This window comes from Patagioenas fasciata, chromosome 1 (assembly GCF_037038585.1).
Source record: "Patagioenas fasciata isolate bPatFas1 chromosome 1, bPatFas1.hap1, whole genome shotgun sequence".
Classification (NCBI taxonomy): domain Eukaryota; kingdom Metazoa; phylum Chordata; class Aves; order Columbiformes; family Columbidae; genus Patagioenas; species Patagioenas fasciata.
In genome coordinates this window covers 171,459,100-171,477,777 of record NC_092520.1, presented here as the reverse complement: position 1 = coordinate 171,477,777, position 18,678 = coordinate 171,459,100, and the positions used below count along the sequence as shown (strand labels likewise).

Here is an 18,678-nt window from a genome sequence, read left to right as displayed (position 1 = left end):
CAGGCTCATTCAACAAAACAATTTATAGTGTTTAACTATATTTATACATCAATAATTAGCCTGTTATTATAAGCAGTGTGAGAATAATCTCAGCATTTTCCACTTACTTTGATGAAAGTGTCATTTGAGCAGGTGGCTAAAACATACTGACCACTTCTGTTATTGAACTGGCAGCAATTGACTTGCTCTGTGTGTTCTTCATATACACACCTACACTGTCCTGTTCTGGAATTCCAGATCTAGACAGAATTAAAGGATAAAAAAGACTTTTAAATATATTTAAAGTACTTCATTAAAAAAAAAAAAAGTTAACTATGCTGAGATACAGACGAAGCCCTAAAACATTAATAACACCTCAAAAATGTTTTGAAAATAAAGGCAAAGCTTATATATTTAATTTTAGAAACAAGTTATGAAGGGAAAGATCACAATTCAGATAAATACCAGAATTTCACCAAGGTTCTGTTAAAATACTGAGGAATTAAAAATTAAAAAAAATTCACATATAACAGAAAAACAAAACAAACAAACAAATATGAAAAAAAGAATTCTGGATATATCCATCTCATGTTATGGATAGGACTGGATTAATGCATTATGTTCTACTTAAGAAGAAACACCTGATAATACAAGTAAATTAAGTGACAATTCTTTAAGTATGATATTAACATTAAGTAGCTTTTATCTTACGTAAAAGTGGGGCTCTTCTGTTTGTTTGTTAAGTAGTGAATTATCCACATAAGATTTAAGACATTTTAAAAAACTTCTAGTCTTAAGAATCTGCTTGGCCTGAGCTGATTAAAACTGAAATTAGAATTATGAATTTGAAAAAAATTGTCTCTTCTCCATTTTCTTACCTTTACTTTTTTATCAGCTGAACAAGTTGCTACAAATTCACCATCTGCAGAGAAAGCGCAACAAAGTATTTCATCATCGTGGGCACTTATCTCCAGGAGTCTCTCTCCACTTTCTGTTTTAAACACCTAAAACAATAAATAATAAAATCTTATAACTCACATACAATTTTAAAACATTAATATAGGCTTGTTATCTCTCAAACAGCTCTCTTTGTATAAGCTGTTCATAAAACTGGTTTGCTTTTGAAAGCATTTAGAATTTCAGGGAACTTATAATAATTCTAAAAATATTTAATTTGAGCTTCAATTTTGTAAGGATGCTAGAAATTGTTAGGGAAGAAATAGGGGAAACTGATTTTAAAAAAACATTTCTGTATGAAATATGTGTTTCATTAATTACTTTTTCTACCCTCATTCTTTAAGCCTAAATCCATGTCCTTTCTCAGTATTTTTCCATAATAACTGCACAACACTGTTAACAAAATCTAAACTATTCTTCAAACTAAAAATTCCAAGTTTATATATATAAATCATATATATAAATCATGATATATAAAAATCATATTTATGTATAAGACATCCTTCTGTGGAAAGTAATCATTTCAGCAGCAGTTGATGATTTGGGAAACAAATAAGAGAAAACAAGTAGTGAAAAGTCCTACAAAATGACCCAAGTCTCAGTCTTGAGCTCCTCATTGGCAATAAAAGGTCAGTTGGGGAAAAGTGATAAATCAACCAACCTCCCAAAATTCTTGGATTTAACTTTACAATGGGGGAGAGGGGAATCAGGTCTCCCTTTCCTCTTCAGGTTACATATTCTTAATCATTAAAGCAAATCACAAGGTGTTCCTTACAGCAGCATTCAAGGTACTACAATTGTGAAGTCCCTGGTTTTCTCTTGAGTTTTTAATTGAATGGGTATATCAATGGCGATGAAATGGTTGGTATTTGTTCAAATAAGAACATAAATACTGAAGTAACAGGAAATCTTCATTTACAGTAAATTTTGCAGAATATTTTTGCAGAATTTTTTATCTAACAGAAATATCAGAAGTAGCTTTGAAAACTGAAAAGTTTAGACCACTATTAGAAAAAAAAACATTAATAAGTTTGAAGTTAAACAATGAAATAAGGATTATTGCTGATTTTCCTACTACTACTTTAACACAAGCTTAGTTTAAATGCAATCACAATCCACAAATTTTACTTTTCTGGTTAGAAAATGAAGCGAAAAAATAAGCAATTTGCCATCTCAATACTGAGGCCATTTAGTACAGAAGCCCAGCACAGTAACTTCAGCACAGCATAAAATGAGAACATCCACGAGGCATCTCCTTAAGTAGATGCCATGATCATAATATTGTAGAAGCCAGCAAATAAAACAACTAAAACCACAGTAACACCACATTAAGTAGCCAAATTAACAGCAACTAAACAGCACCAATATTATTACTTTTAGTACTCATCAAGCATCCAAAACAATACCAAAGGCTTGCAGAAAAGTTGTTCTTTTCCCTTACCTTTGGCTGTCTGGAATACGGACACCTTACCAGGTTATTGGCTGGCTGACTGCTAGTTTTCTTGAGAGCTGGCTGGCTCCCTCCAGGCAGACTGCTGGCAAATTTATATTAGTCACTTGCCTCTCTGTCTCCTCTAACCCACTTTCTAAGCACTTCTGGTCCATTTTCAATCTAATACTGTCCTCAGCTTCAGGGGTTCATTTTTCTCCCCAGATTTATTTATTTGCATAAGACAGTTTACTAATTAAGCGCCAGAGTAGCATAATGTCCACTACCATCCCACAGAAATACTGTTTTTCAGTGCTGTAGAAGGCCTACTGTGACTGGAAACAACATTTTTGCAAGTAAATATGAAACGTGCTGGGGTACATCGCTCAGGCTGTGAGCTTTTCTGTATCACTAAAAGGTATCTCATGTTCATGTATTACACATCGGTGACGGTATAAGCCCTGAAATCAGACAGTTTAGCTTTCAAACTAGAAGATAATGCTTTGTAGTCTAACCAGGCAACGTGTTGTTTATGTAACAATACATCCTTTTTAATCATATGTCTCCAATATGTTCTAGATCCCTAATATCTCCAGGTAGCAGCAAAAGAAAAGTGACAGGACTGTTAACAGATGTTATCAAAATGGTACACAGCATCTCTTTTCACTCATGCATAGGTATCTTACCTGAAGTGTTTTATCAGCTCCACAAGATGCTATTCTTTGTCTATCCTTAGAAAAGCAGGCATGGTAAACTGCATCTCTATGCGGACGAACAACCAGACGGTACAGGTTTTTCAAGGATTTTTTATTTCTACAGGGTAAGACAGTTGATTTTAGATCAGTAGAATTTCCTACTGCTTTTTTAATTATTCAAAATCCTCTATAAAAACACTTTTTCATGTATTTTGAGCAGCGAGCTTTATAAGAAACAAATCAATCAAGACACTGTAACTTACCTTTCAGCCTTTACACTGACATAAGAAGGGAAATACAAATTCTAACATTCACTCAGAGATTGTATTGCCTTCAATAGTCACAGCTTAGAGATCAAGAGAGGTAATATGTGCATAAGAAATTAACATGCTACTCTATAGACAAAGCTGTTTCACTGCGAGACACAGCCTTCCTAATGGCATTTTTACGATCTGACACGTGCTGTTTCCAAATATAAATTTCTTCCTGAGAATTCTTGATCTCCTGGAGGCTCCATTTCAAGCTTATTAAAAAACATTTATAAATTTGTTTAGATCTTAGATTTGCCTAATTTTCACAGCAACAACTCAACTCTTATCACTACAGAATCTAGTTCAGCTTAGATGACCCTTGCCTCACTTTAACAAGAACTTCAAATTAGTATCAATCAATCATCCTGCTTAACCACACCTTACTACAGAAAGCTATCACTGTAATAACGTGATTTTTGGTGACAAATAGATTGATATAAGATTTCTTCCTAGAGTCAAAATGAATCAATGTTCTTCAAGTTTTTTCATTACCAGTTTCAGTCTTCAGGCTTAGCATTTAAATAACGGGTAAAACATCTCAAAGTAGCTGTGCTTCAAAATGAAAGCAATTTCTCACTGCAAAATACTGAGTCATCCAAGCCAACACTGGGTTTTTTTTTACATGTTTTAATAAAGCTAAAATTGCTGGTCAAGAGAGCAGTGTATTCGCCTATACATCCTACAAACCATTTTTGGAACCTTTTCCTAGGATGGGATACAAACCCATCAGTCTCTGTTCTGTTAATTTTGGTCATGTTCTTCAGCATAAGTATCCAATACCCAAGCTGAAAGCTGTGACCTTGCTGGGATTGACTCTTCTGAACTGTGCAACTTTCAAGCATTTTTGTCAGCATTTTGTTACCTATGCAAAACTAAATAACCAGATATTCAAAGAGCAGACCTAAATTCAAATATGCCTGGAGCAACCTGCCTGATTATTACCATAATTACCTGACAGAGTCATTCTGGTTTGTAACCACCAAGTACTGCAGATATAAGAACAGAAACATCAAACAGAACAATCTAGCAGAGACAGTTACATGGTCAGATGACTACTGGACTATGCTGAAAAAATATTTAGATACATATACTTTTTCCTTGAACAACTTCCGAAAATATGAAAACAGCAAGAGATTATTTAAATAGGAGAAACTTCAAGATTGGATAGACATTGCAAAGCCTTTTAGTATTTCCCATCTCACTACTTTCAAAAACTTTGCAAGTTAACACAAACGTTCTCCTTTTTAAGGTATGCACTTTACTAGGAAACTTAAAAACTTGCTGTAACCTACTTAATACTTGCATTACAAATCTAACTTTAAAAAAATGTATTTAGAGAAGGTTAAAAGTATTTTATTTTCAACTTCGTATAGCTATTTAAAAGGAACAATCATTCAGTACAGAAGTAAATATAATCCTCTAGTTATTTCTATGTAATTATTACTAATTTGTAGCCTTACATATCAAGAGTTCTCCTCCTCCCACAAGTTCTTGAAAATTATTTCACTTTCTTTCCCCAGAAAAAACACACCGACTCTTAAAAATCTTCTCATATTAGCCATACACTGTATTTGGTCATTCATGAAATTGTTTTCTTGGATCAAGGGACGAGCATATCAGCAGATGGGACTGTAGCTACTTACATCCATTCCAAATAAAATGCTCCTGTTTGTCTTTGAGCATGTAATTTGGCTTGTTGATACACCTCTGATGTCTCTGGCTGGCAAAGACCCAGCTGTATAATGTCAGGAAATGGTTTCCGTCCAAGAAGGTGCCCATTTAAAGACAGAAATTCCTGGAAGTTCTCACGTACTGTGCTATCCTATGTACAGAGCAGAAAATATTTGATAACATAGAAAGCAGATTTATTTCCTAAGTGCCCTTTGCATTTTTTTTTCTATACAGCTAATATTCTTACAGAAGCACTTAGTTCTATTTTTCTATTATATTTAGGTCTATTAGCAAGTACATAGGATAGACTGAAAAAATTCATTATCTTATTCAGGAAAGCATATAATCCTTACTTTTCAAATAAAGGATATTGACAACAGTGATTTATTCAATAAGCACTCAATGTGAAGTATCAGAGAGACTATTCCAAGTGACCAACAAAATTCTACACCTCCTCAAAAACAGAGTACCATATGTACCCACCATTAAGTTATTGTTCTTCACCTCAGTTATTGAGTTCTATCTATCATCAATTATTTGTGCCTACACAGAAGTTACAACTAAAACTAAAAATTAAATTTTCTTCATTTTTCTCTTCTCCAAATTAAACTTAGCGCCATTTTTATGTTTCAGGTTTTTAAGCTTTCTAGATATCTCCCATATAGATATATACACATTCAACAAAATGCACTTAAACATGGAAAAATATATTTGGAACAGACCGATCATTTACCTTTTAGTATCATACCTTTTGATCCAGGACTGAACTATATTCTACGTATTCATGAATCAGATGAGCAGGCCCTACCAATTCTGTTTTAGCTTTAATCCAATCTAGAGAAAACATAAGATCACAGAGTTCCTACAAGAAACACAAATTCAAGTTCAGAGCATGAGTTCCACAACCAAATCTACTTGAGGGGAAAAAGAAAAGCACAGGAAATAAAATAGGTATTTAATACGCTTGGGTAGAATTGTCTCCAGTTAAAAATTTAGGTAATTTCCTGTTTCCTGCATCTTAAACAGGTACGAAAATTCTGGTATAGAAGGCTAAGCTTGTTATTTTAATGCAAAGACTGCTCTTTGATACAGCTAGTCAGAGAATGGATGGGGGTACAAAGCAAATCCTGAGTTCTGTAGCACACAAGACCTGGTTTAAGATACAACTCTGAAAAAGCTGCTTCTAGTCCAGTCTAGCAAAGACCACTCTGCTAATAGTGGTCTCTCTTGGTCTTCCTAACAGATTCTGAGTCTGAATGAAAGCAAAAAGGCTGTTACAGTTGCATATAACTTGAAAATCTGAAAGCTACTTAAGAGGCTGTCAGAAACAGCAAAAGGAATTATTAGAATAGACCATTTCAGTCAGAAGGGTCCTACAATGATTATCTAATCCAACTATCTCACCAATTCAGGGCTGACCAAGCTAAAGCATGTTATTAAGGGCACTATCAAAATGCCTCAAACACTGACTGGCTTGAGCTATCAACCACCTCTCTAGAAAGCCTGTTCCAGTGTTTGACCACTGTTACAGAAATGCTTCCTCATGTCCAGTCTGAACCTCTCCTGCCGCAGCTTTGCACTGTGCCCATGCATCCTGTCCCTGGATACCCTGGAGAAGAGATCAGCACCTGCCAGCACTTCCCCTCCCCAGGAAGCTGTAGAGAGAAATTAGGTCGTCACTCAGCCTCCTTTTCTCCAAACCAGACAAGCCCAAAGTCCTTAGTTGCTCCTTACAGGACATTCCTTCCAGCCTTTCCACCAGTTTTGTTACCCTTCTCTAGATGAATTCAAGTACTTTCACATCTTTGTTAAATTGCAAGGCACGGAATTGCACACAGTGCTCAAGGTGAGGCCACACCAGCACTGAATACAGCGGGATAATCACGTCTTTTGACTGGCTGGCTTTGCTGTGTTTGATGCCCCCCAGATGCGGGTTGCCCTCCTGGCTGCCAGGGCACACATACTGGTGACTGATACAGACCCTGCTGTCAACCAGCACCCCCAGATCCCTTTCTGCAGGGCTGCTCTCCAGTCACTGCTCTCCCAATTTCTACTTGTGCCCAGCATTACTCCATTCTAGATGCAGAAGCCAGCAATTGGACATGTTAAATTTCATCCCATTAGTCACTCCCCAATGTTCCAGTCTACCTAGATCCTACTGCAAGGCCTCTTGTCCCTCAAGACAGTCGACAGTACCACTCAGTTTGGTATCATCAGCAAACTTACTAATGGTGCACTCTATTCCTGCATCCAGATCATTGATAAATATATTGAACAGAACTGGCCCTAGAATTGATCCCCAAAGAACACTGCTGGTGACTGGTCACCAGCTGGACGTAGCCCCATTTATTACAACCCTTTAAGTCCTGCCCTTCAGCCAACTCTTCACCCAGTGCACACGTACCTGCTCATCTTGCAGTCAGACAACTTGTCCAGTAAAAGGATGTTGTGAGGGACAGCATCCAAAGCCTTACTAAAAACCAGAAAAACTACATCCACCGTTTTCCCTTCATCCACTAGGCAGGTGACCTTATCACAGAATGATACCAAATTAATTAAACAGGACTTTCCCTGTGTGAACTGTGCCAGGCGATAGCATCATTCTTTAAATGCCTTTCAACCCTACCCAGTATAATCTTCTCTACAATTTTTACAGGAACTGAGGTTAGGTTACCAGGTCTGTAGTTCCCTGGGTCTTCTTATAAACTGGAAAAACATGCAGTCAGCAGGGACCTCCTCAGACCCCCAAAACCTTTTGTAGATGATTGAGAGGAGTCCTGCCATAACACCCATTAGCTCCTTCAGTGCTCTGGGATGAATCTCATCAAGCCTCATGGACGTGTGAACATTCAGCTGATACGCCATGTCCCTTACAATTTCAGTGCTCACAAATGCAAAGCCTCTTTTCTCACACTCGTGGTCCTTCAGCTCAGGGGACTGGGCAGCCCAAGGTCTGTCAGTATTATTAAACACTGAGACAAAAAAAGCATTGACCGCCTCTGCTTTTTCTTCATCCCTATTAGTCAGATGGCCATCTCCAACAAATAACAGTCCAATAAAGTCTTTAGATTTCTCCTTGCTATTAATGTACTTAAGCCCTTCTTGTTAAAAAAAACATACTTGCTAGGATGAGAAAAACTGTTTAGAAACAACACTGCACAGGCTCAAAGTATATTCTAATTTAAAATCAGTAAATACCATAAGCATTAAAAGTTTATCACAGTTAAACAAAAAGTTTATCACGGTTAGCCTTCCAACAAAGGAAATCATGCCTTAATAATAAGAGTGTAAACTCTGGGAAGCATAGAGTCATACCAAGAAAGGCTAAAGAACTCTGAGAAGCTAATTCTACAAAATGTAGAAAAGCTAATAATAAAAACATTTTTCCAACACATTGAAATTAAAGACACTGAGATAATGAAATAAGAATGATTAAAAAAAACCCAAAACAACTAGACCTGTAGCCCACATTAATTCTGAACATTCCTATAGGTATACAAAGTATATTTTATATAAGCCAGATGAACCATCTCAAAAGAGGTTCAACTGAAAAGGTCTAAGTACATGCAAAAAATAAGGCAATTAGTAACCAGGACCAAATGCTATGCAAGGCAGAATTCTTAAGACATTATGTGAAAGTATTGAAATATTAATCTTGCTGCATAATTTGTGTCTTATCCTAGCTTGGAATCTAAAGAACAGTAGATGGCAAAAATTACAGCAATTTTTTTAAAGGCACCAAGACAATCCTGGGAACAAGAGGTTTGCCCATCTAACTCTTGCCAGATTCTTTGTGGTTGTTGAAAACCAGTAATAGAATGACCTTTTACACATAAATCAGTATGACATCAGAGGAAAAAACTAACAAGAATTACATAGAAAGAACTAATCCAACTGAATTGTCTGAAGAAATCAATTAACTTGCATTATCACACAATAAAGCAAGACTGAATTTTCAAAAAAGTTTAGAGTAGAATTCCTATCAAAGCTTCTCCAAATGGAAAATAAAACATGAGCTATTATGATACAAAACAAGAAATCTTCTCAAGAACTGGGTGAAAAGACAAGACACGAAGGGTAAAAATAAAGTAGCTTTCATAACAGACAAGTGATTCCCAGTTGCCTCCCCAAAGGACTCTATGTTGAATGCTTACCTATCAGCACAAAAGCCTGGGAGAAAAGATACTCAAGTGGGAAAAACCCTGGGGGGAAAGGCAGGGGTAAGGGTGGGCTGAGAAACAGAGGACACTACTCAGAACTCACCTTCTGCATGTTGGCACCGGCCATGTGATACGCTAGAAAGTTATACCAGTACATGCAATCCTCTTGAGAAGGAACAGGTGTATCAAGTTTATAATATTTCTTGTACTGATTTACTATGTTTTTATGTAGCTCCTGCAATATGAATTAAAACACGCTTTCAGTTAATACTATACCAAGTTATGGACTGGTTTCAGTATTAAGGAATTATGTTATTAAGACAGATAGATAGATAGATAGATAGATAGATAGATAGATAGATAGATAGATAGACAGACAGACAGACAGATAGATAGACAGATAGATAGACAGACAGATAGATAGACAGACAGATAGATAGACAGACAGACAGACAGATAGTACCAAGGATTATTACTATTATTCTTCAACTGTAATACATCAACAAATGAAATTAGAAAAGCTTATCTTCCAAAACTGTACACTTAACCTAATTTATTGCTCACAACTTCTCCAGAAACATTCTCTGGATATTAAAAGACAGAAGAGCAAGCTGTTAACCTTTCTTCTTAGGCTGAGAACAGCTACCAAGTTACTTTTTGCATTAAACGTGGGTAGCCAACAAAAAAAGACCCTTATGTATGTAGATCTAAAGCAAGCCTAAAAACTTGCCTTTTCTTCATATCTACTCATTTTGCCCTGTTGTTCAGAACTCATAAATTTATTTGGTCCAACTTATAGGTCCTTTCCCTCCAAGTATTGCCTTAAATGAAAAAAAGCATTTCCCTGTATTAAAGAAGAAACTTCCTATTCTGGTATGGTCTTGATGCTTTGGAATCTTTAGATGTAACATTCCATCTCCTGCTGGAAATGTCTTTGAGAAAGAAATAACAGAGTTTATTCTCTTAGCTCAAAATGGAACCATCATGAAATCCCTCCACAGCTTCAAGTTGAAAAATAAATGTTTTAATTAGTCGCCATTAAGTTTAACTGCATTCTACGAAGCTTCACTGGATACTATTCAACAAGGGAACATTTTCTGAAGAATGCCCAGCTACAGAGAGTAAAGTTAAAAGTAAGTAGATTAGTCAATATCCTACCTGAAGTTGGTTGCGATTCTTTTCTGTAAGAAAGTCAAGCTGAAGATCATGCAAGTAATAATGGAATGACTTCCCATTACGATCACAGAACAATAGTGATTTATTAACAAATTCCTGTAGTATATCTTCAACTTCTTCAGTTTCCATATCCCAAAGAATACAGAGCACCTAAAATAGATACATGAAGACAGAAAAGAATCAGAACTAAGGCGTATTATGACTTGTACGAATACTGTAAAAAGGCGACCAATTAACTGACAAAACACATACTAACAAATATAAAAACATTACAAATGGCAATAAATTAGCAAGTTAGCAAATCTTCCAACCTATAGGATGGATAACACAAGTTATCCCATCTTTTGCCTACTTGTGATGATTTATGGTGATCATCTTTTTCTTAATAGAGCCAAATTTCACATAACAGTTTTAAACCTCCAGAGAGCTCAGTTACAGTCTAATTAAAGAGCTATACATGGAATGCACATTAAACTAACATTATGAACACATTTATTCAGTTACGATTTTTTTAGTTTCACTACTGACAATGGAAGTCATGATACAAAAATGAACCTGACCTACCCAACCCAGCAATTACTATTAAGTTATAACCAACATAAGTTAGACACAACATTTATAAGTTTTATGAATTCTTCCGAGTTATTGCTTATATCTCACTAAAAGTGATCAGATTTCTGCAGTGCTGTCATTACCTTAGTAGGTACTCTAACATCTTTTGGGAGGATAGAGAGGTCTTTATAGTAGTCTTTATAATTGTCATTCAGTTGCTCAACACTTATGGACATTGCTTCATCAAGAGCTTCATAATCATAAGAAGAAGACTTTCTTATTCTTTTGAACTGCTTATTCTGCAGCTGTTTGAGATAGTAGTCCCAGCGACTAGGGAAGTCTCGTAATAATGCTCCTATCAAGGATATCACAAGAGGAGAACCTGAAAGAAAAGACTGATTTAATCTTAGAGGTTTTCAAGGAACACAATCCAAGAGTTCAGTCAAGCAGTTGAATAAATCAAGTAATTTTCCTAATACATTCATTAAATTATTGAGGTGTGGAGAAAAGACAAAGAAAACATGTCATCCATGTACACATCTGCAAACTCACCAAATTTACGTTTAACAGGGGCGTGGAAGGGGAAGATACGTTGAAGAAAACTTTGAAATTCAACATGAGAAATTCTGTTTAGTTTTTTGGGGTTGGTTTGTTTGTTTGTTTTTTAAAAAAGAGCATTTAACAAACACCTGTGTTTTACTTAAGGTGTACAGTATTAAAGAACATTCCCTCCTCTATCTTTAAGTCAAAACCTCAAAGAAAAAAATACAATCAGTGGTAAACAGTATGCTAAAGAGTGACAAATATACCTTTGCATTCTCTTACAAGGCAGTTAGCTTGTTCTGGCAGTTCTGATATTTTCATATTCACAAATAGTGATAAAATCTCCAGTCCTTTCTCGTGTGCTAGTCCACTTTCCACATGAACCTCATATTTCTTGCCTAGACATAGAAACAGGGAAAAAAATTAAAAGAATGTAAAAAGTCCTATGGAAACAAAGAGTACTTTCCAAGCAAAATCTAGAGCAAAGGGTCTGGCTTACGATTTTTTGCATAGTGTTTTAGATGCTTTGTACTAAGGAGAGTATAAATTCTATAAGAATTCTTGTAAGAATCAAGTTTGCATTAGAGAGACAAAAAAAATTAGACTATAGTCTAATAAGTACAAATGCATTACAGACACATTGTACCCGTAACTGCTTAATAGCGTAGAGATAATCAGCCTAACAGCAGCAGCATCACTGAGGTTCCCTGTAGAGAATCATTGCACTCTTCAACGTAGACATATAACTTTCAAGTTAACATATAACATTTCATGAAGAGCATAAAGTCTGACAGAGAAGAATTCTAAAACTTTGCCACTTGTGCACAAGTTAGACACATTCTATCAGGTTCTTTTAAAAGTTCACAAGAACAATTTGCATAAATACACACAGTCTGCGCCATGGGAGAGAAAAATGTTCCTTACCAGCCACAGCATCTGTTACGCTCCTGTCCCTGCTGGTGATGAGAACCTGACATTGATTATCAAATGCTTTTAATACCCAGGAATCCCAAATGTCATCCAGGATCAAAAGAGATCTAGTGCAAGAAGAAATATTGCAGATTTCAGATCAACTGTTAGTGCTAAAATACAGTATTGCATTTTAACAATGAAAAACCATTTTCAGAATTTACAATGTATTGCTGCATAATTTTTTTAATATAAATATGTAAAATATCTGAAGAGGGCATTAAACAGCTGGCAAGAAAGCAGAATGCAAGTATCTCCAAAAACCAAAAGTTTTTACCCTTTATTGCTTTATAGCTACAACCGAAGCATAAACAATGAAGTTTCGAGAAATATTTCCATTAGTAGATGCCATGGAAAACAAATATTTACTCCGTTTTTCAAGTCATAAGATATCATAAATTAAGAAAAAAAGTTGTATAGGACTAGATAACAAGTCTGCTTGACACAGGCTAGCAAAAAGCTTTGCGGGAGAAACCATTTCAGTGTCTTTTTGACTCGTTCTACGTACCCAATGAGAACACTGGAAGTTAGAGCAATTCTTATTTCCAAGTGTTCGTTCTCAACCTTTGTTATTCAACAACTAATAATTTTTCAAGTGAATCCAGCTCCTGGACTGTTGGTTAACATATTTTGTTAGCAGAAGCCTTATTAGTCTACTAAACATATTCATATTCAGGACAAGCCTACAATGTGTCCCTTCAGTTATCCCATTAAAAAAAAAAAAACATCTAAACAGGGGCAGAGTTGTACTGTGTATGCTATATATCTTCCTCTAGCATTTATTTACCCTTCAGCTTTTGTACGCTTATCTGAACTTACTTATTCTTTTATCATATGCAAGTCAGTAATTTTGAAAACTTTAACTAGAACCCCCACACAAGAATTGAAATTTTAGAAGTATTGTTAGCTTCATCTTGAATAACACTTCCTAATTATCTACAGTAGAACAGAAAAAGGGAAAGCAGAAATTCAAAGAGTTAGGAAGTTGGGTTTTTAAAAAAAAAAAAGAAATACAAACTGTAGAGACATGTAACCACAAAAGACACCTCAAGATTAGACCAAAGTTACTCTGTGAAGTTTTATCAGCTAAAAGAACAGTGTTTCATTTTACTGACATCACCTGGCATATTTGCGTAGCATGAGCAATCGAAGACGATCTTTCGCCTCCTCAATGTTAAGTGGTGGCCTTTGTGAAAGAGTAGAGTCATGTTCTAATCTACTGCAGAGATTCTGAAGCTTTATTAGGAGCCCTGCTTTGTCCTGTTTTCCAACAGAGATCCAGTGAACTCCTCCTGGAAAGTAATCTAACAAAAAAAGCAATATTAATTATGCTATACATTTAAAATTTGAAATATTTAATAGAAGCTTTCAATAGCAACCAGTAATCCAATTTCAATTAAAATATAAAACTCTAAATTCTATTGTAAGCAAACCTTGCAAGTCTACCATTAACACAGAACGAACAGGCTCCGTAGGGTGAGTTCTCACAGACTGTTCACACTGCCACTGATGCTGCCATCTCTCTCTTCTAGAGGCCTTCCTGCCTGTCCCATGAAAACCTCTTCTCAGTCCATCTTCCTGCTGGTCTGACTTAGTATTTACTTTGTTCACCCTGTACTACTGCAGGAGTTCAGAGTCTGGGATATGAAAATTATCCCAAAACAGTGAACAAGAAGGCATCTAGAAGAGCCAGGTACAGCAAAGGATGCTGTAGTTTCCATCCCTACATCATGTTTTCTAATTTCGGAGTCCTACTTTCAACTCCAAGTGTCACATGCAAGGGAAACAAATTAAAATCATTAAATGGTTTAATTTATGATCTGCTTTAAGATAAAGTGATACTAGTGTAATCACCCCACAAACGCCTGCCATTATTAAAACGTATGCAAAAGTTAGAGCAGGGCTTTTTAAACTCACATAGCAAAAGGAAGAATCTGAGGACTTAACAAGAAACGCCCAAAAGGAATATAAACTAAATATGGCTATTTTGCACTAACAGAAATAACAATTTCAAGTTAATTAAGGATGTATCTAGTCTCCTAAACTAAAGCAGATTACAACGTGAAAAGCTACTCAGAATCTTTTCCCATACATTGGTAAAATATTAGTGGTCCTAGAGCACTAAATGGTCATGAACGCTGTAAGTTGCAAGCAACTATTTCTGAAGGGACCTAAGGAATTCAGAAAGCTACACGTTAAGTTACTTTCAAGATGACATCGGATACTTCACCATATGTGTCATATACCTGTAGTAATTTTTATAAAAACATAGATGTTTTTATAAAAGTACCTTTCAAGAGCTGATGATCCCGTAAAGCTTCTGCTGTTAAAACAGTCTTCCCACAACCTGCCATTCCATAAACTGTGACCCAACCTGGATCATTTCCCAAGCAGTACAATTTCTGTTTAATAGCATCTACCAGTTTTGGCCGAGTGACAAAGACAACTGGTCTCTGTGGTACACCTCCTTCGCAGAGAATCATCCTAACTAAAAACAAGAAACATGAAAATACAAAGTAATTTCTAAATGCGATGCCTCTTCAAACCAAACAACTCCCCACCCCAGATAACTAGTGGGCTCCCTTCTGAAACTTATGCCCCATAGAAATGCTCTAAAACCTACTGGACTCACAACATCAAATACTGAAAAAATACTGCTCTTTGGAAATGAATTAGTTAAATGGTAACTAGCTTCCCACCTAAAATAGCATCCAAATTAATAATTACATTTTCTGCAAAATAGTTACATCAATCCCTAGACGTGAAAAGATAATTAGCAGCTCCAGTAGAACCTGTGGCAAACACAGGAGCTCAACATTCCTATACCCAACTGTCAAGTAAGTTCGTAAGCCAGAAGTTACTGCCTCATGGATGCAGCAGAAAAGCAAACATGCTGTGTAAGGCTTTTCCTTTTCAGTTAACAGCACAGCATTGTGGCCTGAGCAAGACTTCTTTGATTTAAGCTAAGATAGTACAATTTGCAACAAAGCAGGTAAAGCAATGTGCACTTTATCAGTCCACTGCTGGCCACAAAGTGGCCATGTGCAATGTCAAATTATACTGGCAAGCTCTGGGAAATCTTACTCAGGTAATAAAACTTCCACATGCCTATGACACTTCTTAAAATGCAGAGTGGCAATAAGTATGACATTTCGTCATATGCAGTTAGAAGGTTATTCCCATTAGATACTATCGAATTATTTCATGTCAGTCAAAGATGATACTGATAACAACATAGGTAAAAGTTAGGAACTCATGTTGGGTAATTAAAAGCTCTGGTGGAGAGAATCAAGCAAGCTAATAATGAGATCAACTACCAGAATGCAGGCTGAGAGATTGCAGATTGCTCTTCAAGAGAAAAGTCAGAAGTTTGGAGGCTACAACTTCTTTTATGTTAGATTCAGCTTATTTAATATAAACAATTAAAAATCTTTTTTTCATATAGAACAAAAATGTTATAATTTAGAGAAAACTGAGTGAGCTTCAGGTTTGCTGTCTTCTCAAAAACACATTATTAAATACGAACATTTTCAAGATGACCTATGAAAGTCACAACTGTTTTAACTCTCCTGCCACATTAAACACATGACATATAGATATACTGACTACTACACTACCAAAACAAGTGAATGCACCATCTACTCCTTTTTCATTGGAACAAGTATTACAGATAGTCATTTAGCAAGGAATAAAAAATGCAACTTGACTTTGCCTACAAGCACAGAGATTGCTTTATTTATACTGACCATCTGAAGTCATTCCATCCATTGAAGTCTTCCCATTATCAGAGGAGATGGTGGGGATGCCGTCCTGAAGAAGCTCAGCAAGATCTCTGTACCCTTCATGAAGTAGTGCATTATAAAAGGATCTATATGAATTATTATCTTTTGTAAGAATAATGTTTATTAGCATAGCTGCTTGCTCCTTCTGTGTATTCTAGAAAAAAACATTAAAAGAGATGTTATACAAAACTAAGAGACCTTGGAAATCACCTAATCTATCACTCTGTCAGTTACAGACTGTTTATGGTTACAGAAATAGCCTTCAACTTGACCAAGCCCTTAACTTTATAAAGTGCAATAAAATCTGCACGTTACACATATACTAAAGAATCTGCTGAATCCAGGAATGAGATAGACAGAAATTACTATTTTCAAAAAGGATGATAAAACATGTGAGTAGACTAGGAAGATAAATAACAGTGAGAGATGATTCTACCTGTCGCTTCACTCTCTCCTCCTCCTCTAATGTTAGTACTTCATCAGAAATCATACAATCCATAATATAAGAGGTCTTGATGTCTTTTTCCAAGGCTTGGCGATTCTTAAGTAAATAATTTCTACTTTTGACATCCATCTTTCTTTAGTGTGAAAAAGAGGAGAGAAAAAAAAAAAAAAAACAAACAGCAAAGTTGGAACCAGAACGTAACTTAAAAGTACAAGGAAAAAATTTTAAAATAGCTTATGAATTTTGAAGTCAGAAAAAGCAGCAGAGCAGCTACATCACTGGAAAAATACAGTGAATCTTCAGGTAAATTCATAGCACAAACTGCAGAAAGCTAAAAAATTTAGTTTTTTTTTTTTTACTTTCTGTCTTTATAAAGAGACTTTCATACTACTGTTACAGGAATTTAAATATACTTTTTATGACTCACTAGTCTAGCTTAGCCGGACAGTACAGTAGCATCAAGAAAACACTGCAGAAACCTAACATCATCCCTTTTTAACATAGAAAAAATAGGCCTATTAACAGTTAAGTTGTAATAGATCACAAGCTACTGTGAATATGAATACTATTGTTGAAATATTACCCAGATGTCATATGCTATTATATTTAATAAAAACGCCCAGCTGAGCATTAATAATAATTAATCTGACTACAGTATTTTTGATTGCTCTACCTGGAGGAATATAAACAGCTATAAAAGAAATTCAATCTTTAATTATTAATTAGACTCACAGTAAAACTTCTGTGCTCACTACATGAGTGGAAGCTTTCATTAAAAAGAAGATACGTACTGCTAATTCTTAAAAAAAAAAAAAAAAAGAAAAATCTGAGTACTTTTTCACATTTCTATAAATTTATGTTTATGAACACTGGCAGAACTAAAGAAAAATATTCTGTGCAAGCTTCTCATACACTAGAAACTTGCTAAATGTCTCCATGAAAAGGTCTTCTCCCCACCCACTACATCACTCAAATTTTTTAAGTCCTTGGATCATGCAACTGGGATAACAGGATGAGAAAGAAGTCTGGTCTTGTGGCTGGCAGCACTGGGCAGAAACGTGACAGAAAATAAAATCCCTCTGTACCAAATCCCATGAGATTAACTTGATGCTGCCTTCCAGTTCAGGACTCTGTACAAGCACACTTGAATCTTGACACACGATGGAAGTTGGAGCACCCAACACTGCCAATGACTGAGAAATAGCTTCCCTTGTCAGCATCCAATACACAACTATACATTTGTATTCTTCCTCCACGTCATAAAATAAAACAATGCCTGAAGACAAAAGAAGGTGAAAGCTATTGTCTACCATCTAAAGGTTTTTCAATACCGATCAGCTGCTTCGGAGAGTCCCTACTGATGAAAACGATCTCTCCGATCACACTGTTGAAAAAACGACCAAACGTTTCATAGGCAATTGCAGGTTCCTCCACAGAGCAGGTGCCCAGAGAAGCGTTCAGCTTCTCCTTCGTTCCTTGAGGAGCATGTACAGCTGCCTTCGGATAAGCCAGCGATAGAGTGCTTCTTCCCCTGCACTGGCAGAATTTCCTATTTTCACTGAAAATTACGTGATTACGAAAGTATTCCACCCTGTCTTTATGCCACCGCACCACTTAAAAAGAGGGGCATGAAAGCTCCCCAGGGGAAAAGCGTCCAAGTTAAAAAATTATAACAATAATCAACCCACAGGTGGAGTAAACACAAGGAAGCACCCGACAAAAACAAGCCACAAACGCACAAAACAAAGGGTTACCTCACACCAGGCACGCCTCAGCGGAGCCGCCGTTACCAGCCGCAGGGAGGACGAAAGGGAAACCGGAGCGCTCGGACCAGTTACCCCACACCCCGCCGGGCCGGGGGCTCTGCCCGGCCACCTCCGCACCTTCCCCCAAGGCGGGGGGACAACAGCCTCCGCCGCAGACAGCTCCGGAGCCGCGGGCTGGGGGCAGCCTCAGGGGCGCTGCTCCCTCGTCCTGTCCCGCCGACCTCACTCAGTCGGTCTCCGCCA

At 36.4% G+C, this 18,678-nt stretch overlaps 1 protein-coding gene across 7 annotated transcripts in view; it reads right to left on the bottom strand.

The window, feature by feature from the left end:
* Positions 1–18,678, bottom strand: part of APAF1 (apoptotic peptidase activating factor 1) — a 44,571-nt gene that overhangs the window by 16,421 nt on the left and 9,472 nt on the right. Inside the window, exons 1-15 of one of the 7 annotated variants that reach the window (XM_065836813.2) lie at positions 18,424–18,549; positions 16,661–16,802; positions 16,189–16,378; positions 14,733–14,930; positions 13,563–13,746; positions 12,398–12,510; positions 11,740–11,871; positions 11,074–11,312; positions 10,361–10,528; positions 9,306–9,437; positions 5,791–5,904; positions 5,015–5,193; positions 3,052–3,178; positions 858–983; positions 108–239 (exon numbers count right to left, since the gene is read on the bottom strand). In XM_065836813.2, the coding sequence (XP_065692885.1) occupies positions 108–239; positions 858–983; positions 3,052–3,178; positions 5,015–5,193; positions 5,791–5,904; positions 9,306–9,437; positions 10,361–10,528; positions 11,074–11,312; positions 11,740–11,871; positions 12,398–12,510; positions 13,563–13,746; positions 14,733–14,930; positions 16,189–16,378; positions 16,661–16,798 (2,172 nt within the window). In that variant the 5' untranslated portion in view covers positions 16,799–16,802; positions 18,424–18,549. Of the gene's footprint in view, positions 1–107; positions 240–857; positions 984–3,051; positions 3,179–5,014; positions 5,194–5,775; positions 5,905–9,305; positions 9,438–10,360; positions 10,529–11,073; positions 11,313–11,739; positions 11,872–12,397; positions 12,511–13,562; positions 13,747–14,732; positions 14,931–16,188; positions 16,379–16,660; positions 16,803–18,423; positions 18,551–18,678 lie in introns of those variants that run through there. The other 6 variants (XM_065836822.2, XM_071800338.1, XM_071800346.1 and 3 more) reach the window with 6 other exon arrangements.